Raw genomic sequence first — 25,570 nt, 5'->3', positions numbered from 1 at the left:
TCTAAAGACCACCAGATTCGCTCGACTTAATCCTCCTGCAGACCTTTTTGAACATCCAAAAACAACTTGAGACTCCATAAGCCTGACTTGGGTCTAGCTTGGGGGCGAGACTGTACTGTGGCAAAAACCCATCCACACAGCAGAGTTTCTCAGACCTTTTTCATGTCAAGGACCCCCGAATTGATGTACTTGGCCGCAGACCCCCATTTAAAAATATGTTGCGCAATAGACCACCATAAGAGAAGATTTCGTTTTTCAAAGGGATTCCAACATTTTCATAATTAGTCTAGATGTTTCAAAAATCTTGCACCGCGACACGTTCCCGCTCGTAGATCTGCAATTTTTGAATAGCACAATTAAAATGGGTTGAAGTGGTTCCACTGATTTTTATGCTATATTTCTTTGCTTGGGGACCCCCTGGAACCCCATCAAGGACCCCTCGAGGGGTCCCCGGACCCCACTTTGAGAACCACAGCCCTACCGCAGGGGTCTTCCACGTTTTCAGCCCAAGGACCCCTTAGCTGAGACAGAAATGAAGCAGGGACCCCCTTTATATTGCATAAAAATGTGTTTCAGATTAAACTTTTTTTTTGGTACTGCTCTTTTTTCCCTCTACACCTAAACCTCTCCCTACACCTCTACACCTAAACCTCTTAGATAGCAGATCTACAAGCACACAACGCCTCGCAGCGCGAGGCGTTGTGAGCTTGTACATCTGCTATTTTTTGGCTAAAGTTCTCATCAGAAAAGGGATGCTAGAGTTGGCGGACCCCATGTAGTAACTCTGAGGACCCCCTAGGGGTCTCGGACCCCCTGTTGAAGACCCCTGCCCTACAGCATGCGTTCCAGTAGCCAGAGAGGGTGCCGGTCTGAATATGAATGATGGGACGTCCCCGTTGCATGGACTGTGTCACTGTGTGGTTTTTGGACCACTAAAACAGGCCATTTCAAACCCAAGAGGACCGAGCCCTTTTCCTGCCAAAAATCCTTCATGGCCACTTTGCCAAGCTGTTGTTGCTACAACATTTTAAACTTTTTGGAAGTGCTGAATAGACTCTTACGGGCTGGAAAGGTCCGCGGGGCGGGCGGAGCTGGCCGGCGCAGCCGTGTTTTCTCCAAGTTCCACACACGGGCAATAACCAAATATCCTGGCAAGCCGGCCCGACCCATCAATTACACTGCTGATCAACGTGAAGGCTTGCAGTACCGCCAGTGTTGCCATGTCTGCTTATTGTAAGCGACTTTGGGCTTGTTTTTCTGTGAAGTCGCTTGTAAATATTGGTAGTTGCGAGTTGTGTTTTTTTTGTCTCGTTTCTACAGTGTAGTTGCTTATTTTGGGCTTGTTTCCTAATGTTTGAACCAGTGGTTCTTAAACATTTTCATGTCAAGTAATATGTAATTGTCCGTGTATCCCCATCTGAAAAAAAATTGTGCCAGGGACCCCCGTACCGCAAATATTTTTTTTTATTGTTTTTTTTACCAATATCTTTTTGAAAACAGTAGATCTACAAGTTCACATCGGCTGTTTTCAAATAGCCGATGTATACATACAGTAGGTTTAAAGTGCTCATGTTAGTCGCTTCTTTTGGGTTCGTTTTCATAGACCAAGGTTGCTTAATCCTCTCGCAAAATCTGGCAACCCAGAGTACCACCCTCAAACTCAGAGGCCTTTAAGGTCTTTCATAGTTGACACAGCTTAAGCTCCTGAACGGCTGAGCAGTCTGCAAGGCGAGGCAGAGGAAGGCAAACGTGATTCACTGTCGTCGGGGAGTGGGACTGACTGATTTCAGCAAACTTAATGATCCGTTAATAATGTCAACAACCGAGGGGGACGCTTTTCCACAAACATCAAAAGCTTTCTGCGAGCTTTGCTTCCGCGGGAGCATTTTGCCAAAAGGTACTCATGTTGCAAGTCTGTCTTTCTTGTGACTCTAAGCCCACTTAAGCCCCTATACGACAAATAGAGAAAACAGAAAACAAGCAAAGCTCAAAACATATCACATTGTAGATGTGCTGTTTTCACAATTGTTTTACATTTGTAAAATAATTGGATTTTTTTTTGTTTTGAAAACTCCTCAAATAAAGAAGCCAGGGTTAATGCATTTAACCACTTGCACCCCAGTCTGGACCGGCGGCGTAGCGGTCCAGGCACCTATAGGCTCCAAAGTAGCCTGACAGCGCGTCGCGGGTTCGAGTCCCGATCCCCGATGGCCTTTACTGCATGTCACTCCCCATTTCCTGTCACACTACCATCCTATCAACAAAGGCACAAAAGCCAAAAAAAGCCAGCATCCCTATTCTGGGGAGGAAAGTATGCCGAAAATAGCCGATCTATAAACTCACAACGTGCCGCAATGCGTAGTGAGCAATGAGCATGTAGATCGGCTATTTTCAGTGCAAAGATTTGATGTAGAGTGCAGTGGTGGAAAAAGTACTCAAATGTTTTACTTAAGTAAAAGTAGCAATACTGCCATGTAGAAGTACTCTGTTACAAGTAAAAGTCCGGAATTTAAAATTGACTTGAGTAAAAGTACAAAAGTATTGGTATCAAAATGTACTTAAAGTACCAAAAGTAAAAGTACAAAAATGTTTGAAAATAGCAGATCTACAAGCTCACAACGCGTCGCGATGCGACGCGTTGTGAGCTTGTAGATCTGCTATTTTCAAATAGCCTATGTATAAAATAGGGCTAAAGTGGTTAATGTATGTTTTATAACGTAATAATTTATATCTGCAAAGTAACTAGTAACTAAAGTTTTCAAATAATCGTAGTGGAGTAAAGGTACAATATTTGCCTCTGAGATGTAGTGGAGTAGAAGTAAAAGTACTGAAAATTGGAAATACTCCACTAAAGTAAAAAATGCCTCAACATTGTTCTTAAGTACAGTACTTGAGTAAATGTACTTGGTTACTTTACATCACTGGTAGAGTGAAAAAAATATCATAACAAGTATACAGTTGCAACTCAGGTCAAGTATGCAGGCTTTAAGGGGTTAACTCAACGTGGACTGCTATGCTGATGCAGTGGGCTGTCCGCTATCACATCACCTTTTTTTTCCTGACAGCCTGCACAGCAAGGTGTCAGCAAGTCATTAATGATGGAGGGGCATTAAAAAAAAAAAAAAAAAAGTTTGGAAAAAGGTTTGCCGGGGTCAACGAGTTACTGCACGTACCGTATACCACATAATTATGTAGGAGCCATTGCAACATGCTGGGGTTTTTAGGACTCAGGACCCGTTTCACAAGGGATCCTTCAGTACTCTCTGTATTCCCTCTTTCTCAATAGACTAACACAAATAATAATAATAATGTTGGAAAAGGACCGAATTTTGTGTTGTGTTTGTTGTTCAGTGTCCAAAAAGAATGTTTGTCTGGGCTACTGTACCGTTTCCAGTCACTCTAACATACTGCAGTATATCCTTGAAAAAAAGCATCAAAAGTAGCAGATCTACAAGCTCGAAACGCGGCGCGAAGCGACACGTTTCGAGCTTGTAGATCTGCTACTTTTGATGCTTTTGAATCCTGAAGCCTGAACATCCTGAACATATGAGGTTTCTACCCCGACAGAGACCATATACTATTAGATCCTATAGCTTTTTTTTTTTTTACAATGCAGTCAGATCCTGTTCAAATGGAACCAAACGGACCCCTCCATTTGGTACCATTCGTAAACAGTTAAAATGATCATGAATCTGCGCCCGTTCAGACCTCCCAAAAAGCTGTATTTTCGTGCTAGATTTCCAGGGAGAAAAGGCAGCAAAGCAGCTCCAGCTCCTCGGTGCCCTGGGTGGTACGACACACTCTCAAGCTCCTGTCCGCTCCAGTCATCCATCAAAAAACAGCATTAGCTGACCAGATGGACCGAATCCTTTAGGCACATATTCAATGTACCAATGCATTCAACCAGGGCGCTTTAAAGCTACAATCCGGGACTTTTGACTATGAATGGATAAAATGGATCAATCCGGATGGTAGACAGAGCCAGAGAGTATGTTAATGACAATATAACTAGTACATGTGTGTGGTAGAGTATGTTACAATATAACTAGTACATCTGTATGGTAGAGTATGTTACAATATAACTAGTACATCTGTATGGTAGAGTATGTTACAATATAACTACTGTAGTACATCTGTATGGTAGAGTACTGGTGTGAATAATCCAACTGTAAATCAATTTAGTCAAAGCTAGCTTGTTGCTTAGCAGAAATGGAAATACAAAATATATTTTAAAGGGACTACACCATGAATTTTAACTTGTTCTTCTTTTTTGTGTGTTTTTGGTCTGGAAAGTGACGTCACTAGCGGTACAATCCCTCCCGTTTTTCAGTTCCAACATAACAAAAAAAAAAATATTATTATTATTTATTTTTTTACTTTTTCCACACAGAACCAGGAGATAACATGCATACAAACTGGCTCAATAGCGCCACGTGGAAAAAAATCAGGACAATGTGGTATTGCAGGTAAAAGTGCTTTATAAGCCAGAGAGAAGTTAGTTAGAATGAGTATATCTGAGGCTTGATTTAGGCTCAAACCTTTTGAAAAACGTTTGAGGGACATAAACAATATGATATTAAATGTTAAATATTTTTTTTTAATTCATGGTGTAGATCCTTTAAAGTTATTTAAAAAACGTAATTGTCGTGATGTCGCTTCTTGTGCGGATCGTTCACGAGGTGGAATTATCGACTCTCTCTGTAGCATTCTAAAGGAAGTAGAGGAAGAGCTGAAGTTCATAGGGTCCATTACGGGTTCCATTGGTACACTCACAGCGTTAAATTAATAGAGGTATAAGTCCACACAAAGAGAGTCCTCACTTTTCTCCTCTGAAAGAGGGGTGCGGGGGTGGAGGAGGGTGAATTTAAGCATAAGATAAGCTCTCATAAATATACATATTTATTCACGCGGGCCACTGATAAAGCCCCCTTGTCCCGGCTGTATGTAATGAGGTATGTCTTGTGCTATGTTCCATTCATTGGGATGAAGGAGGGTTGCGTCAGGCAGGGCCAGCTCAAATGTTAATCACATACTTTAGCCGCTACCAAATGACTGCCGGCTACAACCAGGGCTTCTTTGTGTGCGGAGGCGGCTAATGCAAGTGGACCTGACTTCAACATAGCCCTGCCGGAGCAGCACACAAAAGGGCACATGAACCCGCTGCTGTGGTCAATGCCTACATTTACATCTAATTGTCAGCTTTTTCTGTTTAAAAGCTACAATCCGGGACTTAGTTTAAGCACTTATGCCTCTATTATGCTTCATCACACGATGAATAGTATTGGTATCCATTTTGGACAATTTTAGAATTTTGTAGGGGAATTTCTAAAGATTTTTTGGGGGAATTACTATTATTAATTATTATTATAATATATTTTTTCTTTTACAATTTTCACCTATAATGACAGGCCCAAAATAGGGACGCCGGTGTTAATGTAGTCGATGAATAGTTTAACCAATCTGTATGGTAGAATACAGTGCAGTACATGATAAGTAGTACTGCCTGAAGCTCATAAGCACAATATATCTCCCGGGTCAAGCGTCTTGGATGAGCGGTATACATTTTGGTCTCACAAGCGGCAGACCCAGGTTCGAATCCCGGGTGGTAAATGAAGGTTCTGGATTGGATTGCATCTTTAAAAAAGGCAAAAACAAATGTATTTTTCAAAAAGAGAAAGAAAATCAAAAGCCAAAAATAGCCGATCTACAAGCTCATGTCAAGTTTACTAAGTCTAGAGGGTTTAAGTGGTTAATGTTTCGCCATGACCCCCCCCCCCCCCCCCCCCCCAGGGGAAAATGACGGTGGAAAAGTGACTGCATTCTTATTTATTCAACAAATTTGTTTCCATTACTATGCAGATATCACATCATTCATCTAATCCAGGCTCCGGGAAGCATGAGAAACATGTTTTTTTGCAATAACGGGTAAATCTCACAGCTCTTTCCATCGAGCTCCAATGGAAATACACAGTGGGGGAAGAGGTACTCTACCATAACGTAGAAATACTATTTTACAAGTACAAGTACAAGTCCTCCATTCATTTACATGTGTAAAAGTGCTAAAGTATTGTCATACCAAAGTAAAAGTTCTCATTATGCAGAAATGCCCCATTTGCACAATCATATCATTGTATTGAAATTAGTCATGGATTTATGTGCTCATCTATTAATGTGTTCATCACTTTAATGTCCCAGCTGGTAAAGGTGGGGTTGATTTTAAATACTTTATGTGCTGCTGGGTAGCTTAATACATCATAATGATAATTGCTCATTTATCATTATGATGATAACCCCCCCCATTTGAGAACAATGCACTCTGGGATAGCACCCCCCCCCCCCCGCCAGACCCCCACCTTTCAGCAATGCATTCTGGGATAGGTGTTACTCACAGATCAGGTGGCCCGAGGCTCTCTGTATCTCTGCAAAGACATCACTCTATAAGCCATATCTCTATAACGGATGGGTCAAACTGCACAATCAATGTGTCAATGTGTAGCTATATGATTCCCTGCTTTAACCCATTAAGACCTGAAGCCGATTCTACAAATGTCTTCTAAATCCCAACATTATTCTGAAAAACACATGTTTCTATATCAGTGGTTCTCAAACTTTTTCATGTCAAGGACCTGTCAAGGACCCCCAAAATCAATTGGGGGGTCAAAATAGCAGATCTACAAGCTCGTAGCGCGGCACTCGGTGCCGCGCTATGAGCTTGTATATCTGCTATTTTTGAATAACCAAACAATATTTGCCTCTGAGATGTAATGGAGTAGAAGTATGAGGTATCAAAAATGGAAATACTCAAGTAAAGTCAAGGGTTTGAGTAACCTCAAAAGTGTCTTTAAGAACGGTACTTGAAGTACAGTAGTCAGTCATGTTGCTGCCAGGCTTTCTTAACGTTTCTAGGATGGAGAGGGCCCTCCCTCGTAAAATGGAAATACTCAAGTAAAGCAAAAGTATAGGTACTTAGTTACTTTCCACCAGTGGAAATACAGTCATTAGTCATGTTGTCGCCAGGTTGTCTTAACAGTGGTTCTCAAAGTGGGGTCTAGGGGGACCCCCAGGGGTCCTTCAGGGGGTTCCAGGGGGGTCCTCAGCTAAATTATTGATTGTAAGGAACCATATGGACCCTTAAAGGGTCTGTAACTTGCTGGGGGCAAACGTAGGGTCCTTCAAATAAAAACAAAAATAGAAACGACTCTGGTCTTAAACATAGGTCAGAGACGACAGTCCTCCCTCGTTTAAGCTCCACCTCTCTTATCTTCAGTCTGATACTTAACTCCTCCCACATCTCCACCCTCTTTCTGTCTAGCCCCCTGTTCTTCTTCTTCTTCTTCTTCTTCTTCTTCTTCTTCTTCTTCTTCTTCTTCTTCTTCTTCTCTTCTTCTTCTTCTTCGTCTTCTTCTTCTTCTTCTTCTTCTTCTTCTTCTTCTTCTTCTTCTTCTTCTTCTTCTTCTTCTTCTTCTTCTTCTTCTTCTTCTTCTTCTTCTTCCCACCAAATTCCTCAGTCAGCCCAGATTACTAGACACGCCCGTGAAGTCAATGGCGGGAGGTAGAGAGAGAGAGAGAGAGAGAGTGAGAGAGAGAGAGAGAGAGATGAGAGAAGAGAGAGAGAGAGAGAGAGAGAGAGAGAGAGAGAGAGACAGACAGACAGACAGACAGACAGACAGACAAAGAGAGAAAGAGAGAAAGAGAGAAAGAGAGAGACGGAGAGTGTGAGAGAGAGAGAAAGAGAGAGAGAAAGAGAGACGGAGAGTGTGAGAGAGAGAGAAAGAGAGAAAGAGAGAGAAAGAGACAGACAGACAGACAAACAGAGAGAGAGAGAGAGAGAGTGACAGAGAGAGGAGAGAGAGAGAGAGAGTGACAGAGAGAGAGTGACAGAGAGAGAGAGAGAGAGAGAGAGAGAGAGAGAGAGAGAGAGAGAGAGAAAGATAGAAAGAGAGTAAAGAGACAGACAGACAGACAAACAGAGAGAGAGAGAGAGAGAGAGAGAGTGACAGAGAGAGTGACAGAGAGAGAGAGAAAGAGAGAGTGACAGAGAGAGAGAGAGAGAGAGTGACAGAGAGAGAGTGACAGAGAGAGAGAGAGAGAGAGAGAGAGAGAGAGAGAGAGAGAGGAGAGAGAGAGAGAGAGAGAGAGAGAGAGAGAAGAGAGAGAGAGAGAGAGATAGAAAGAGAGATAAAGAGACAGACAGACAGACAAACAGAGAGAGAGAGAGAGAGAGAGAGAGTGACAGAGAGAGTGACAGAGAGAGAGAGAAAGAGAGAGTGACAGAGAGAGAGAGAGAGAGAGAGAGAGAGTGAGAGAGAGAGAGAGAGAGAGAGAGGGCCGATGGAGTTGTAGATGGGGAGTTTTTTTATCCGTCTGCTGGGCTGCATTGTGGTGTTAAACAGGAGGGCTATAATTAACTGTGTGAGACGCCAGTCAGGCGGGGATGGGCCCTGCGCCAGCGGATCAGCCCTAATTACTATATTCACTTTGTCAGGAACGCTCACTTTGCTTCTCCTTACTGATAGGCCCTGGCACCCACAGAAACCCAAGCCCACCCCCACCCTCACCCCCCCACCCACCCACCACCCCGAAGACCTTCACAGCATGTTTCTTAACCCTTTAAGACCGGGGGACGCATCTGTGTAACCACTTTATCCATATTTTATACTTTTGGCTATTCAAAAATAGCAGATATACAAGCTCATAGCGCGGCACCGAGTGCCGCGCTATGAGCTTGTAGATCTGCTATTTTTTTTTTTTAATCGTGTTTTTTTTTCTATAAAGCAATTGTTTTTTACTCAAATCTTTGCTTCTGGGGGTCCCTGGAATTTTTTCTTTTTTTAGATGGGGGTCCGCAGCCAAATACATATCGTTGTGGGGCTCCTTGACACTGACATTAATATTATAGCAACATAAGTGTTTCAGAAAACTGTTTTAAACTGATTTAGAAGACATTTGTAGAATCCCCAGAAGCAATAACATTTTAGCTAGAATTGCTCGCTTTAAATATATATATATTCAAAGATTTGCACAACATTTTTCACGATTTTTCAAAAATAGCAGATCTACAAGCTCATAGCGCGGCACTCGGTGCCGCGCTATGAGCTTGTATATCTGCTATTTTTGAATAGCCCAACGAAATCTAAAAATGACACACAGATGCGTTCTCAGGTCTTAAAGAGTTAAGGCAGGCCAAATGTGTCCTTCTTGGCCTTAAGGGGCTGGAAGGCATGATTGATACTTTACATGAAAATAGCTGATCTGCTCAAGCTTACAGAGCGCCGGGGTGTGGCGCGCTGTGAGCTTGTACATCGGCTATGATGACACCGTCACACGATGGAGTATAAATCAGGCGACGCATAAAGGTAACCGGTTCGACCCCCCGGCCGGCTCGCCCAGTCTACGCGTCGAAGTGTCCCTGAGCAAGACACTGTGAGCTCATCACAGCCATCTGTAACTCTTTAGTAGCGTTTGTTCTGTCAATGTTTTATATCGTAGGTTGACTATGCTTAGAGATGTATTTTTTATTATAATGTGTTTTTTTATTGATGTCTCTATGAGAGCTGTGTGTGTCATTTTAAGATTTCTTTGGCTATTCAAAAATAGCAGTTCTACAAGCTCATAGCGCTGCACTCGGTGCCGCACTATGAGCTTGTAGATCTGCTATTTTTGAAAAATCGTGAACATTTGTGCAAATCTTTGAATATATATATTTTTTTAATCGAACATTTTGAACTCAAATCTTTGCTCTCTGGAACAACACATTTTTCATATTTTTCATATTTTTCATATTTTATATTGTTTGTTTAAAACAAAAAAAAAGGATTTAGAAAACACATTTAGAATCGGCCTCAGGTCTTAATGGGTTCCTACCTACCTACGTACCTGAGCAGCCACCAGCTAGGTAAAGCTGTAAAAGCAAATTTCCCTTCCCTCAGGGATCAGAAAAGGGAGAAAAAAAAAATACATAGCTCATAGTAGACTGGCAGATTACATCGACGACCGCCGTGAAATGTTCGCCGCCGACCGACCGACTGCGCCGTTTCATCTGCACGTGAAATGGTATATTATAAAGCTGGTTGACAGAGTATTATTTCTACTCTAATTACTCGATGCAGGGTAATGGTAGTGTCTATGAGACAGAGGGGCTGATTAGAAGACCATGTTTCAAACAACTCTGTTCCTTTAATGTTACTCGTAATAAAACCTTTCTCAGATGTTGGAGTGGGTTTAAATGACGATGGTGACACTTGAAAGGCTTGTTTTAGGAGAAACGTGCGTGCCACAGTCTGTGGCGTTCTACATTTAAAAGAAGATATAACCCTCACTTTAGTCCTTCTTGGAATACGCTTTAAACTCTCAGGGTTATATAAACTGATGTCGTTGGGTTCCATTCCATTGGCCTTTGTCACCGTCACTGTCCGATGGTTGTTGCATGTCGAGAATTGCTTTTATTCATTATAAACTGACGGTCACTTTTATGAACTGCCATGTTTTTCTGTTGCTTGTGAGAGGACACAAATGGAAATATTCTGTTTGTGTTTTATCCTTGAACTGCTGTTAACTGACGCCTGTCTATGTGTTGTTATTTGCTTTTCAAATACACTAAACTAAGCTAAAGGCTACTCAGAGTGCAATTCACACGGACATTTTGCACGATTTAATCGAAACTTACTCCAACTGATAAATGATGAATATATATTAATCTACCCAGTAGCACATAAAGTTCTTAAAATCAGCCCCACCTTGACCAGCTGCAGCATTAAAGTCACATTCATGCATAGTGAGTACTTTTACATTTGGTTCTGTAAGTATATTTTGAGGGCAACACCGTTGTAATTTCACTCAAGTAATATTCTGAATACAGGACTTTTACGTGTAACAGAGTAGTTCTACATTGTGGTAATTGATACTTTTCTTTAAGTAAAAACATCTCGAGTACGTATTCCACCACAGACAAAGGAATTGACTTCCCCTGATCTTTCCCTAGAGAATCACTAAACCTATGTTCCTATTGATTTCTGTCCTATTGATTGGATGAATGATGCGACAGGCTTGAGGAGATAAATAAACTAGACAGACAAGACCGTGTCAATGCGTTGAACCTGAACCTGAACCTGAACCGGGGGGGGGTTTCTCATATTCCACCATGTCTGATCTCCTCCTACTGCAGATAAACATAAGAACTAATCGATTTAACCTAGAAAACCCCCCTGAAAAAAAGTAGTTGATTAATAATCCATCCCTATTCTATTAACTTTTTTATTTTTTATTATTCCAAACTTTTAAAATGGTGAAAATAGCAGATCTACAAGCTCAAAACACGTCGCATTTTCACACACAAAAAGAATGTCATGACACTGTCGTGTGATAAAGAAAAAATAAATAGGGGTTATGTGGTCTGGTGATTATATTATATTAGAAATAAAACCCACTTGATTATTCGATCAATTGATAAAGCAATTGGCTGAGGAGATGATCGATAGGAACAGCCCCTGAAGTCCAATGTGAAAAACAGACGGCGGTTTGTCTGAGAGCCATGGCCTCCCCACAGCTCTGTAACACTGTCAGCCTGATAAAATCAGCCCAGTTTGGATACACCCCTTTAAACACACATTTTGGACAGTCGGGGGTTGTGATTAAAAGGCTTGGAATTGAGATCGTACCAAAAGAAAAAAGGCAGAGGAGAGTATTTACATGTGGTGGAAACCGACTGACAAATGGCTTTTTTATTAACCCATTAAGACCGGGAAAAGCATCTGTCATTTTTTATATTTCTTTGGCTATTCAAAAATAGCAGATATACAAGCTCATAGCGCGGCACCAAATGTCTTCTAAATACTAAAAGTTTTTTGAGAAAAACCTATGTTGCTATAATATCAGTGGTTCTCAAACTTTTTTCATGTCAAGGAACCCCCAAAAGGCCATGTTTTTGGCTGCGGACCCCCATCTCAAAATATCTTGTTCAAGGGACCCCCCAGATTCAAAGATTTGAGTAAAAAATTTATATATATATTCAAAGATTTGCACATATTTTCAAAAATAGCAGATCTACAAGCTCATAGCGCGGCACTCGGTGCCGCGCTATGAGCTTGTAGATCTGCTATTTTTGAATAGCCAAAGTGGTTAAAATCTAAAATGACACAGATGCGTTCCCCGGTCTAAATGGGTTAAGAAGAAAATACATTAAAATAAAATCAAAAAATGAAGAAACCCTGGCCAGGCGCGGGCCCTCGACGCTTCTCGTGGTTCTTTTGAAATGAAAATATGTGGGTGGGAAAATAGTCACGGGGCGGGGGGGTGAGAGGGGGTCGATGAGTGGGATGAATATATCTTTATTTAAATACTTTTTAGCGCCGAATCGGCTCCAAGTGACCATTTCAGAGCAGTTTATCACACTGAGGCCTCTTTCATAGCTGTGGGCCAGGCCTGGTGGGTTTCATGTACAAATGCAAATCTCCCAGTCCAAAGCCACAGCGAGAGCAGCGGGGGGGGGGGGGGGGGGGGGCAACGATCAATAGAGCACGAAGGGCACATAAAAGGCTGATTTATACGTATAGCGGTAACAACGGTGTTACAGAGCTATCAGTCCATACGATATCGTCGGATCTACAAGCTCGAGCTTGCGGATCTGCTACTTTTAATGCTTTTGTGTGACACCGACTGTAGTGTGATCGAGTAGGGCGTTAAAAACAAAAAAAAGGAGATAAGAGGTTTCTGCCCGACAGCAACGATTATGTAAACTCACTCACTCACACAGGTTCTGCATTATCTCTCTAGATTTGTCGGAGGGCTAATGTTCCACTCGCTCCCGTTATCACTACGGCGGTCTTCTGTGCGTCTCTGAAATGCAGCTGAAGTTTGTAACAAAAATGTTATGTTAATGTTTGCTCGGGTGATGATAAAAAATTGTTCTGTATGCTCCCAGAATGTATTTATTAACCCATTAAGGCCCGAGGTTCCGAATCTACAAAATGTCTTCTAAATCCTAAAAATGTTACTATATCAGTGGTTCTCAAACTTTTTCATGTCAAGGACCTCCAAAATGATATGTATTTTTGGCCGCGGACCACCCATCGGAAAATATTTTCTGAAGTAAAGATTTGAGTTAAAAAATGTTTTGTACATAAAGATTTGCACAAATTTGATTTTTCAAAAAATAGCAGATCTACAAGCTAATAGCGCAGCATGAGCTCGGTGCCACGCTATGAGCTTGTATATCTACTATTTTTTGAAAAGCCAAAGTATAAAATAATGGTTTAAGTTGTTACACAGATGCGTTCCCGGTTTGAATGGGCTAAAGGAACAACGTTTGGGCCCAAAGGGTCTTCGTCTCGTCGGGCTCATCATGAAAGAGAACAAAGTGATCAAGCGATGACAGAGAAGACGGGCAGCTCCCCACAATCAGGGGATAATTAGCACCTGCCTCGCAAATCGGGCGTTGGAGGCAAGTACTAATGACATCAAGACAGGTAATAAGGACCCCATTGTAATATCAGCATAATAGATGCTCGGGATAATTGATCATTAGGCGCCAGAGCTGTCTGTGTGTTAAGAAGTAGGTCGAGCTTGGAAACCAAGAATAGGCTGTGATATCGTGGCTGTCGGGTGGAGTTACTTTTCAGGATTTAAATTCCAAAATAGCAAAAGTAGCAGATCTACAAGCTCGAAACGCGGCGCGAAGCGACGCGTTTCGAGCTTGTGGATCTGCTACTTTCGATGCTTTTGCGTGACGAAGTAGTATGATCAAGTAGGGCATTCATTTACAAAAAATAGAATTCTGCCCGACAGCAACGAAATGAGAAACATATGAACTCTATCTCTAAAAAGCAAGTATAGCCTATTAGGTCACTGTTGTCAAACGCAAAACAGAACTCCTCAAGAAGATACGAAACTACGGACATAAGGACGGCGACTTCACACGCTGGGTACAATCTGGGAATGTGAAAACTACCGTAATCACGATGTTGTTGTTCTGTGTTCATGGCAAAACAGCGATCTTTACTCGAGAAAGCATGAATCAGGCTGATTATAATGGTGGCCATAGGCTAGCATTGGGGCGCGCCCAGACCTGTGGAAAGAGAGAGCTACATATATCGACGCTCTTTGATCTCGCAGAGACGCGATCCAGTGGTTCATGCATGGCGTGTTCTTCATCAACCCCCATTATGAAGATTCAATGTTTGGAACTATTGGTCTCCCCTTGAACACCATCCATTAAAAGGATGTGTGACACTGGTTTCTTTCTAAATTGGCTTGAAAAAAACATCTATCAGGAGACCGAAAGGGGAGGTACAGTAAATGGCACCTGTCAGCAGGGAGTGTTGGGCGGGAGGAGTAGGAGGGAGGCTCTACGTCCTCCCGGTGGGGGCTCCTCACTGCCAAGTAGGATACAAGAGGAATTAATTGGCATAACTAAATTGGGGAGAAATATTGTATAACATTGTGTTGCAGATTAAACTTTTTTTTTTTACTTGGTCTGCTCTGTTTTCCCTCCAAACCAAGAGGGTAGAGGGAAAGATCGGCCAAAAAAACGCTGCGAGGCGTTGTGAGCTTGTAGATCTGCCATTTTTGGCTAAAGTTCTCCTCAGAAAAGGGATGCTAGGGTTCAAGTGGTTCATGTAAAAACATATATATATATATCACACAAAGATTTGGCGGCCCCCCTGTAGTAACTCTGAGGACCCCTATGGGTCCCGGACCCCCTGTTACAGATCCCTGCTTTAGATTGTATATAGTTGATTCTATAGTCTTAAATCTTCCAAAATGGACTGAAATGTACAGCAACAGTGTGAGAGACGCTTCCCTTTAAGTTAAACCCTTTCTTCAGCGCGCGCAACCGGATCCTTTTCAGGCGGTAGACTGGGTCAGACATTATGTATCTGATATTGCGATAAATTCACGGCTCTTGTTTATGTAGGCGTCGTCCATTGTCAACTCTAGACACCCAGGCGGTGCGGAGAGACGGAGACTATCTCACATTCACGACCAGCGTACTCAGATAACGCAGCAACCTGTTTATGTCTTGTTAAGCCTGAATTACACTCGGGCGCTCGCTGGTGCCGCGCGCTAAAAAATAGCCGATCCACAAGCTCACCGCGTATCGCAGCGCGACGCGCGGTGTGAGCTTGTAGATCGGCTATTTCCGGGGGTGCGTGACACCCGCACCGCAACAGAGCATAAATCAGGCTTTCATCCTTCAAATGATACCAGCATCCTGACGCCCTAACCCGTTTACATTACAGCGACAGAGAGATAGATTTTGTGCCAGAATGGGTTCAAGTTCAGCTCAGGGCATGTATCAACCGTGTCGCTCAGCTCTGTACGACTCAGTCAAGCAGAAATACCTAAAAGGAAATAACCTTGGACCAAAACAATGTCTTATCTTTATGGGTGAGCTAAGAATGTATACTTGAGTTATTACAGGCTCCACATGTGCACGCAGTGCAAGTTGACAGCGTTTACGTGCAATTTACAATTCAGGCGTTTAGTAGACGCTCTCATCCAGAGTGACTAATATGGTCCAATATAAGAGTAAAGTGGCCTAGAACCCTAGTCCACAACCGAAGGGCTAAAATGGTCATGTAAACAAATAAATAAAAGTGCTACAAAGTAATAGGATACCAGGCAAACTTCAAACCTAGCTACCTAGTGTAAACAACACACTACATGCATGGTATTTGTGGACACAAGCAAACAATATATTCACCTGTTTCCTAGGCTGTGTGTTTTCCACTTCCTGTCGATTTGATCCAATGAAATCCAATGAAACTGGTCAGATGACCAATGATATCCAATGAAATCGACAGGAAGTGGAAAACACACAGCCTAGGAAACAGGTGAATATATTCTAAATAATAACATAGCATATGTGAACAAGTAACCAACATACATCGGCATAGTATAACTAGCAATTAGCAACAAATAGGCGACAAGAAGTGATACAAAGAGAGAGGAGTGCTAGGGGGTGAGATACAAGAAGTGATATATGAAATGATTATCCCTGGCACAAAATATATAAATATGGGGGTTCGCTGCCAAAGACATATTTGCATATTTGGGGGGTCCTTGATATGAAAACGTTTGAGAACCACTGGTTTGTCCCGTTAAAACCTGAGGTCGATTCCACAAATGTCTTCTAAATCAGTAGTTCTCACACTACTACATTTTTTTTTAAATAGCAGATGTACAAGCTCGCAGAGCGGCACGTGAGCTTTTATATCTACTATTCTTAGCCAAAGGTTTTAATGGGTCATGACACAGAGACTAAACGCAACAACTCCAGTAAAGTTCCTATTTTTATGATAGTTGCTTGCTTCTAGCTGTTCCTCCCTATCGTTCCACCAAATAAATCAAACAGGGCGGACCTATCAGCGTTTCCAAACATGCACCAAGTGGCTTTCTTTTCGCTGCTCTCTCTCTCTCTTTAAACTGCGGGGCCACACTGCCAGAGGTCTGAGACGAAAGTCCCGACAGCAGTCGAGAGCTGAGTCTGCACTGTGTCAAAATGGAGGTCAGGTGATCAGGTCCAAAAGATCCTCCGTGGCCCCAGAGAGAGAGAGAGGGAGAGAGGGAGAGAGAGAGAGAGAGAGAGGGAGAGGGAGAGGGAGAGGGAGAGGGAGAGGGAGAGGGAGAGAAGGAAGGGACACTCAGCACTTTGAAAAAGGGCTGGCACTAGCTCTTTCATCCTCCCTCCTTTTGAGAGAGAGGGAGAGAGAGAGAGAGAGAAAGAGAGAGAGAGAGATGTACCACCACAGGGACTAAAGCTCTCTCCACCACGGGGATAAAAAGGTAGCATTCCAGGCTTCCAGCATTCGACACAAATGAACTTTCCACTCGTCTGCTGAACGCCCCTCCAACGTTTTTGGACCTTGGGGTTCTCCCTGACTTCTGGCAAAAGCGGCTTGTCCTCTTCCACCTCCCCAATCTCTTTCTCTCTCTCTCTTTTTTTTTCTCTACCCCCCTTGCCCCCCCCCCCCCCCCCCCCCTCCTCTCACAGAGTTCACAGAATTCCCAGAGAAACGCGCTGGTGTCCCAGCAGAAAGCCCTTGCACGATTAATGTAGTAATGGGTTATTAAGCCCCAACATAAATTGCCGCCCTGGACAGTTTCAATGGAAAAGAAGCCTGATTTATAGCGGAGCCGGAGACAAAACAGTGTTTTTTCTTTTTTGGTGTGTTTTTCCATTTATTCATCGACACTCGCTTTAAAAGAGAGAGAGAGGGACCCGGGGTTGGGGATTGGGGGTTGGGGGGGGCACTTTGTAATGTCCACAGAGGAACGAGGAGCGTTGAAAGAAGAGGAGAAAGACGGCCGAGAGGTGGGGGTGAGGGGGCCATGGTGTGCCGAGGGGAAATCAGGAAGAGCAACAGAGGCACAGTAGCCCAACCGAAAAAACACAGCAAAATCCTGACCCTTAACACAGTAAGAAATCCTGTGTTAATCTGACTCTGAGAGCGTGCAAATGGGACCGAACGCACCGTCCGTTCCCTCTCAGAGTTCGCACAGTGTCAAAAAAACAACCCCAAAAAACTCAAGTGGTAGGCTACATTCCCATGTCTGCTCTTATACCGTACGTGTGTGATTCCACTTAAAGCTCACAACGCGGTAATAAAATCCAACAGCGTTCATTTTTAAACTCTTTAAAGGGTGTTAAAGAATGGCCCCCAACTCGCGGCTCCGGGTTTTACTGAGCGGCAAAGTCAAATAATAAAACGCTAGCAAGCAGAGCGGCTAACAACTGTACCATCATCACCCACCTCCTCTCTCTCCGGCGGTCTTTTCTTTCCTCTAACCCATTAAGACCGGGAACGCATCTGTGTCATTTTAGATTTCTTTGGCTATTAAAAAAAGATATACAAGCTCGTAGCGCGGCACCGAGTGCCGCGCTACGAGCTTGTAGATCTGATATTTTATGAAAAATCTTGAAAATCTGTGCAAATCTTTGAATATGTATTTTTTTAAGGGAACATTTTTGACTCAAATCTTTGCTTCTGGGGGGTCCCTGGAACAACATATTTTGAGATGGAGGTCCGCGGCCAAATGCATATCATTTTTGGGGGTCCTTGACATGAAAAAAGTTTGAGAACCACTGATATTACAGCAACATACGTTTTTTTTTTCAAAAAACTGTTAGGATTTAGAAGACATTTGTAGAATCCCCCAGAAGCAAAGATTTGAGTTTAAAATGTTCGCTTCAAAAAAATATACATATTCAAAGATTTTTCAAAAAATAGCAGATCTGCAATTTTTTTTTATAGCCAAAGAAATCTTAAAAATGACACGGGTGCTTTCCCGTTCTTAATGGGCTAAGCAGCATTTTTCCTATACACTCACAGAGCTTCCCAAGCCGCTGTGAACAGGATCTGGCCCTGTTGCTGTGAGTGTCTGGGGTTGAGGATGACTGACTGAGTAATAGAGTGAGAAAGAGAGCCCGGAGGCCTAGAGGGCTGTTTCTTTTTTTTTTCTCTCTCTTTCTTTGCATTTCTGCTTTAGTGAACAGCGAGCACAAGAGATAGAGACAGGAAACAGAGAGTAGAAAGGGTGCAGGTCAAGGTCTGGATATATACACACATGCCCCCCGCCCCCCCCCCCCCCCACGCAAAACCTAAAGCAATCTAGGCAACGCTTTTTTTTATATAAAGCCCATGTGTAGAATGCATTATGAACATACTTATAATGCACTTATAACGATGCGTAATTATAGTTAGAAGAACTCATACTATTCATACTGTTTTATAACCATAATTATCAGTATAAAGCATTCTATAATTACATATATTAAGGTCAAGTGTAAATGCATTATAATCAGCTCATAAAACGGTATAATTATAGGCATAAGCGATAAGCACTCAGATAATCAATGTGTTATAACAATAATCTATGAAGCATTTTATAATGGCTTATAAAGGTGTGGTGACATTGAGACAGGACAACATTATATAGGAATATTTATGAGTGCTTATAACTACACAGTGTTATGAGCAGATTATGATGCAAAATAAATATATTTATAATGCATTATAGACAGGGGCTTTGTGGGAAAAAGTGTCAACCGCGGTCTACACACGTGTGCTTACTTTGCCAAGAGTTCAAGCACGTATTCCTCAGGTTTCATTTCCATTTTGTTCTATTTCTCACCGCTGCACAGTAGTACGGGCGCATCAACACCAGCGCTGGCCTCGGGTTGATAGCCGGCTTAAATACTCGTCCTTGACATCAGTAAAGCCCGCTGACGCCAAGAACCGACAGCCCCCCCACCCCACACACACACATTTAGCCTTTCTCTCTCCTCGACTGCATACCTTGAAGGGCGGTTGTTTGAGTCCAAAATGTTACACATTTTGCGAGCATTTTTGAAAGTTATTCCAAGCATTCCACGGCTGGGTGGCAGAGAGTTATGTTTGCAAGTGACATTGTTACAATACTTTTTTGTTTATCGTTGAAACCTCTTATCGGACATATTTTTACTTTTTGTTTTTTTTCGTAAATTAAAGCCCTACTTGATCATACTACAGCGTCACACAAAAGCATCAAAAGTAGCAGACCTGCAAGCTCGAAACGCGGCGCGAAGCGACGCGTTTTGAGCTTGTAGATCTGCTACTTTTGATACTTTTAAATTTGAATCCTGAAAAGTAACAGTTATGACGTTATGCTGCTTCAAGGAGGGGGAATTACTTTTCACCTTGAGCCTGGCATCCCTAATTAGGGCATGTCAAAAATGTTTCAGAAATCTCTTTTTCAAGCTCACAATGCGTCACATCTCGAGCTTGTAATGTGATATTTGTGAAACATTTTTGAATAGGGCTTAAGTGGTTAAGCAGAGATGAAAAAAAAATTAAAAAATAAAATAAACAGTGTTACATAAAATGCTCAAAAAATAAAGCACTCGTTCGTACACGCGGATGAAAACGTGTAATGGCTGCACCCCTTAACCTGCTGCTGTACAAGTACCTCGTTAAAAGCGTCTATTAATGGCAGAGTGAGTTTGCTCTCTTCCTCAGCAGCTCTTAACACCATCCATCTCATTCTATGCCCCCCCCTCTCTCTCTCTCTCTCTCTCTCTCTCTCTATCCCTCTCTCTCTCTTTATCCCTCTCTCTTTCTCTCTATCTCTCCCTCTCTCCCTCTCTATCAACTGTACTTACTCCCCTCACACACTTCACATTCCTAACAGGTCAGCCTCCCTCTCTTTGGCTTCTCTCCTTTCAGCAGGAGCGTATAGACATGACGGTGGGCTACGTACAAAAAAAAGGGAGGTCATGTGAAGGGGGGAGGGGGGGGGGGGAGCGGGCGGGCGGGCGGGCAGACACAATGGACGCCACCGCCACTTTGGCACACAGCTGGAGAGTCACGCATTCCTGCCATTCACAGGAACCACTGGGGGAAACTAATTTGACTCGCTTCTTCTCGTTCCCGAGGAAGAAGCAGCAGCAGCAGCGTCCAGCTCCCTGAAGCAGTCCTGTTCTCTCTCTTGACGTTAACCTCGCTTGTGTGCTAGCTAGCTAGCTAGCGCAAACATACTGTACTCTGAGAGTGTACAAATGGAACCAAATGGACCCTTACGGGCCCATAACTCTGAGAGTGTGCGAATGGAACCAAATGGACCCTTACAGGCCTGTAACCCTGAGAGTGTACGAATTGAACCAAATGGACCCTTGCGGGCCTGTAACTCTGAGAGTGTTCGAATGGAACCAAATGGACCCGCTGTCGTACACTCTCAGAGTTAAATTAACACTGAGAATGCTGCTGTGTATATCGGGGACTCTGGGTCCCAAAGATGAAAAACTGTCCTGTTTGTACACACTCAAGGGTGCATTTGGACCCCTGGTGGGTTTGGACCCCATTGAGAAACAGTGCTGTACAACCGCACAGACAAACTGTATAACCGCACAGACATACCATACATTCAGTGAGGTCCGGGGGACCTACCAGGGGGGTTCCAGGGGGTCCCCAGCTAAATTAGTTAACATAGCATCACAATCAATTGTACTAAGGCTAGTGAAAAATAGCCCATCTACAAACTCAAGACATGTTTTGAGCCTCTAGATGTTTGTTTAGTTTTTTTATCTTGAAAAAAAAAAAGTACAATTTGTTTGTGTTTTTTTAACACAAATCTTCTCTTCTGGGGGATGTCAGACACACAATCTTTTCAGACAGGGGGGTCCACGACCTAATGCATATCAAATTGGGGGGTCCCTTGACGTGACAATGTTTTGAGAACCACAGCACTAGATGACCTCTGATGTCTCACAGAGGGACATTTACGACCCCTGGTCAGACCTGAGGTAATGAGCTTTAATGCTAACATGACATCACCCATCTGAACGTCGCCCAGCGCGGCCTTGAGCCGTAAGTATAACCCCAGTCAAATCCCCCCCCAGTGTTCATTCATGCATTTGTTAACTCTGAGAGGGTGCAAACGTGACCAAATGAAACGGGTCCATTCGGTCACGTTTGCACCCTCTCAGAGTTAAATTCAACACTCCAGATTGAGAGTCCTTTATCTGGAGGTCTAACGTAAACAAACAAAAGGCTCAAGCTTTCTACGTTTCTACAGCGCGTTCTGGGTGTAAAGATCTGGCTCAAGACCCTCTCCTTCTAGTCCGTCTATCTCCGCGGTTAACAAACCATGTTATGTCAACCAGGAATTCACGAACTGCTTTAAAATAATCGCTGTAAAATATCAATAATAATAAAAACGTCCAGAATTCATTACAGCATGCCTTTCTGTCTGTCCCCCCCCGTCATGCGTTTTACTCAAAACACGCTCATAGGAAGTCCGCTGCCGTTTTGTGGTGTAAATAGAGAAGCTTTCACCCTTTTAAAGCTCCTCCTACGCATGGATACCCCCCCCCCCCCCCACGGCACCCACCTCCCACTCAGGATGTGACCTCAGCAGTTGAGGAGCAGCGCGGGGCTAGCTAGCTGGAACTGGCCACAGCCTGAACCCAGACCAGCCAAGCGATAAGAATATTCCCTAAAAGGAGACTGGAGTTCCCAGTTTCTGTGTGTGTGTGTGTGTGTGTGTGTGTGTGTGTGTGTGTGTGTGTGTGTGTGTGTGTGTGTGTGTGTGTGTGTGTGTGTGTGTGTGTGTGTGTGTGTGTGTGTGTATGTGTGTGTGCTGTGTGTGCGTGTGCGTGTGTGTGTGCTGTGCATGCGTGCGTGCACAGGGTGTGTGAGTGTGTGCGTGTGCGTGAGCGTGCGTGTGCTGCAGTGTTCTCCCTGTGTAAAAATAAAGGTCGAATTGAACCGATATTTAATTGCACTTTCTTAGGTTTGTGTGTGCACCGAACTGAATAGTATAGGTGTCTCTCCCTGTGTGTGTGTGTGGCGTGTGTGTGTGTGTGTGTGTGTGTGTGTGTGTGTGTGTGTGTGTGTGTGTGTGTGCGTGTGTGCGTGTGTGCGTGTGTGTGTGTGTGTGTGTGCGCCTGTGCGCCTGTGTGTGTAATGTATAGGGTGTGTGTTTGGTAGTAATTGGGGAATAGTTTGTATAGCACACTGATGTGCTGCAGAGAAGCCTGTGTTGGAGTCACATGCTGGGGAGTCGTTGGCATGTAAAAACCTGCCAGCCCTACAGGAGTCCTCTGAAACAGTGACATCAGGCTATACAAATGAGGAGCTACACAGAAACACACACAGACACACACACACACACACACACACACACACACCTTTGTATGGTTATACTTGTGAGGACGTCAGCAGTTTAAGACGGCAATATTATAAATGCCATTTTTACCTTTGCTCGCCATTTTTAACGCTAACTCTACACCCTGAATGGCGCTGCGACACCGTGTGAGCAGATCTATTGTTGGTGGTGCGTGGCGCGCAAGTCAGTATAAATTGGCATAACCCAACCTAAACCCTAAACCTAACCTCTAAATGCCAAATCTGAACCATAACCCCAACCTGAATATTTTCTTAATTGCAACTCAAAAAATCTATTTTAACCATGAAATCACCCTTTCTCTTGTGAGAACCAGGGAAATTGTCCTCGCAATGTCAAACTCCACTATACTGCGGACATTTGTACACGCAAGTACACAGTGTGTGTGTGTGTGTGTGTGTGTGTGTGTGTGTGTGTGTGTGTGTGTGTGTGTGTGTGTGTGTGTGTGTGTGTGTGTGTGTGTGTGTGTGTGTGTGTGTGTGTGCGTGCGTGCGTGCGTGCGTGCGTGCGTGCGTGCGTGCGTGCGTGCGTGCGTGCGTGCGTGCGTGTGCGGACTACTGTACGTGTACATCTGCATGTCATTGTAAAACTGTTTTCTGATGGTTTCAGCACCTTGTCAGTAGTAATGTGCATCCATACTACACACCCAGTGAAAACACACATCACATTTGACAGCCATTCAACAACAATGTCTGTGAAGCAGCCACACAATGCTTGTGCCTTCAAATAACAGACACTTTTATGCAGAAATCCCACAAGTGCTTTTTGACACAGAACCAAACAAAGCCTCTGTGTGCGCTTTTACTTCTGCTTATCTATCTATCTATCTATCTACATCATCTACGCACACGCACACGCACACGCACACGCACACGCACACACACACACACACGCACACACACACACACACCTTGAGATGGTTAGCCCTATACAGTACAGAAGTCCTGACGTCACTCGTTCATCCCCTGGTTCGTAAAGTAATTTCTCTATGGAGAATAACATTGGGTCATCTTAGAATCGTCTCATATAAGAATTGTGGTCCAAAAATAAACAAACTGTCTCAGCGATATTGTCAGGGAGGAGGTTCTGTATCGTTTATGATAGTCAGTCACTTATATTTGATACAGTCTGTTTCTGGCAAAAATTTAACTAATTCGGCGGAAGTAACATTATCGTTTTCTCACCGTCAGTTGATGCTTCATATCCATAAGAGTAAAACCGCCGGGATCATTTGTTTATTTTTGGAACACAGTTCTTATTTGACGCGATATTAAACACGTCTATGGGAATTGAGAACGGGGGTGGAAAACCGCGAACCAGGTAGGATGTGTAAATTACGTCAGACTTCGGTGCTCTATAAGTATTCCAGGTCTAAGACCACACAGGAATGTTTAGGCTGTACTATACATTTAATTAGCATTTTATACTTGTATTTATAATTATACAATTCTAGGATTCAACTGCAACAGCAGCTGCTAGCATAGACATTAAGGTCAGCAACGCCTGCGATTCGTTATCGACGAACAAAAACGGAGTCAGCCGCGTGTTTTCAAATGTCTTGATGTTATAGGGCACCCCTGCCCTATAACATCAAGACATTTGAAAACACTTCAACGTTTTTCAGGCCAAGGACCCCTTAGCTGAGAGAGAGAATAAATAGCGACCCAACCACTACATACTGTATATAGTATAAAATTGTAAGGGTGCAATCAAACTAATTGATTTAATCGATTATGAAAAATAACACATTTTAATAAAAATAACACATTTTGTTTTGGGGGGGGGGGGGGGGTTACTTTCAAAATAGCAAAAATAGACACGATGCAACACATTGTGAGTTTGTAGATTGCCTCTGTTCGCTATGTTTGTGTTTTTTTAAGACATTTAAATATAAAAAAACAACAACAATTTGGCAGCCCCCCCTGTAGTATAACTCTGAGGGCAGCTAGGGGTCCTGGACCACCTGTTGAAGACCAATGTTATGGGGCTCAAAAACACTGGTGCATTGTGGATGCTAGGGGTAAATGTATAACCACAGTTATGGTATGAAATGTAGTCAAATGCAACGGCACTGCCTCATATGCTTCACCTGGTCACCGTTTACCTCAGTACGGCTGTCATAGAGGACACAGGACTCGTGATGTCCTGTGATTACCATAAAAAGTCCACTAAAGCACTAATCTAATTGGCAAGACTAGCCCAAAGTATCATGACAAAAGCATCTAATTGGGGCGCTGATGGCCTAGTGGTTAAGGCGCATACCACATAGGCTCGCAGCCTGACAGCGAGTTACGGGTTCGATTCCTGATTCCTTGATTCCAGCCGCCTTTGCTGCGTATCACTCCTCACAAGGAGAGCCCCGTTTCCTGTCAGTCTTCACTGTACTATCCAAATAAAGGCAGAAAAGTCCAATATATATATATAAAATATTGAAATACCCCCGCCTACAAATCAGGCACTGGATGTGATGCTACGGACACGAACCAGGAAGCAAGTGCAGCCAGGTCCCACACCTGAAATCAGCGTCCCTAACGCAAGACAGCAGCTGTTATAGTAACAGTAGTCATAGTACAACAACATCAGTCATAGTAGTAGACGCTCATAGCCGTCACAGCTAGTCGTAGCACACAAGAAGACGTCACTCACCTCTGGTGTGTTTTTCTTGAACTCGCGGCTTTGATCGATGAGGTTTTTCCTGGCCTGTTCGCTCTCATCTTGTCTGTTGGCCAAGGATGTGGCAGTGGTGTCTAGTTCTTTCTGCACCAGGAGAGAGGAGAGGAAAAGAAGCAGAAGAGGCGGATTTAGGTAACGTTAACGATGAGCATTGGAGTGTGTGTGTGTGTGTGTGTGTGGGGGGGTGGGGGGGGTGGGGGTGGAGGCGAATGATTACATAGGGCACCGTAGTAGGGTA

The 25,570-nt window shown here is 43.3% G+C and overlaps 2 protein-coding genes across 6 annotated transcripts in view; one reads left to right on the top strand and one right to left on the bottom strand.

The window, feature by feature from the left end:
• Positions 1–17,160, top strand: part of gemin5 (gem (nuclear organelle) associated protein 5) — an 851,612-nt gene extending 834,452 nt beyond the window's left edge. The window contains exon 31 of the mRNA XM_080434642.1: positions 17,140–17,160. The gene's annotated coding sequence lies outside the window, so the exon portion shown is untranslated. The remainder of the gene's footprint in view (positions 1–17,139) is intronic.
• cux1a (cut-like homeobox 1a) overlaps positions 1–25,570 on the bottom strand; it is a 281,900-nt gene that overhangs the window by 176,642 nt on the left and 79,688 nt on the right. For all 5 annotated transcript variants that reach the window (XM_080434636.1, XM_080434637.1, XM_080434640.1 and 2 more), the window contains exon 2: positions 25,306–25,416. In XM_080434636.1, the coding sequence (XP_080290762.1) occupies positions 25,306–25,416 (111 nt within the window). The remainder of the gene's footprint in view (positions 1–25,305; positions 25,417–25,570) is intronic.

The sequence above is a fragment of the Gymnoscopelus braueri genome (assembly GCF_963280865.1).
Source record: "Gymnoscopelus braueri genome assembly, chromosome: 8".
Classification (NCBI taxonomy): domain Eukaryota; kingdom Metazoa; phylum Chordata; class Actinopteri; order Myctophiformes; family Myctophidae; genus Gymnoscopelus; species Gymnoscopelus braueri.
This window is presented reverse-complemented; position numbering and strand designations above follow the sequence as displayed.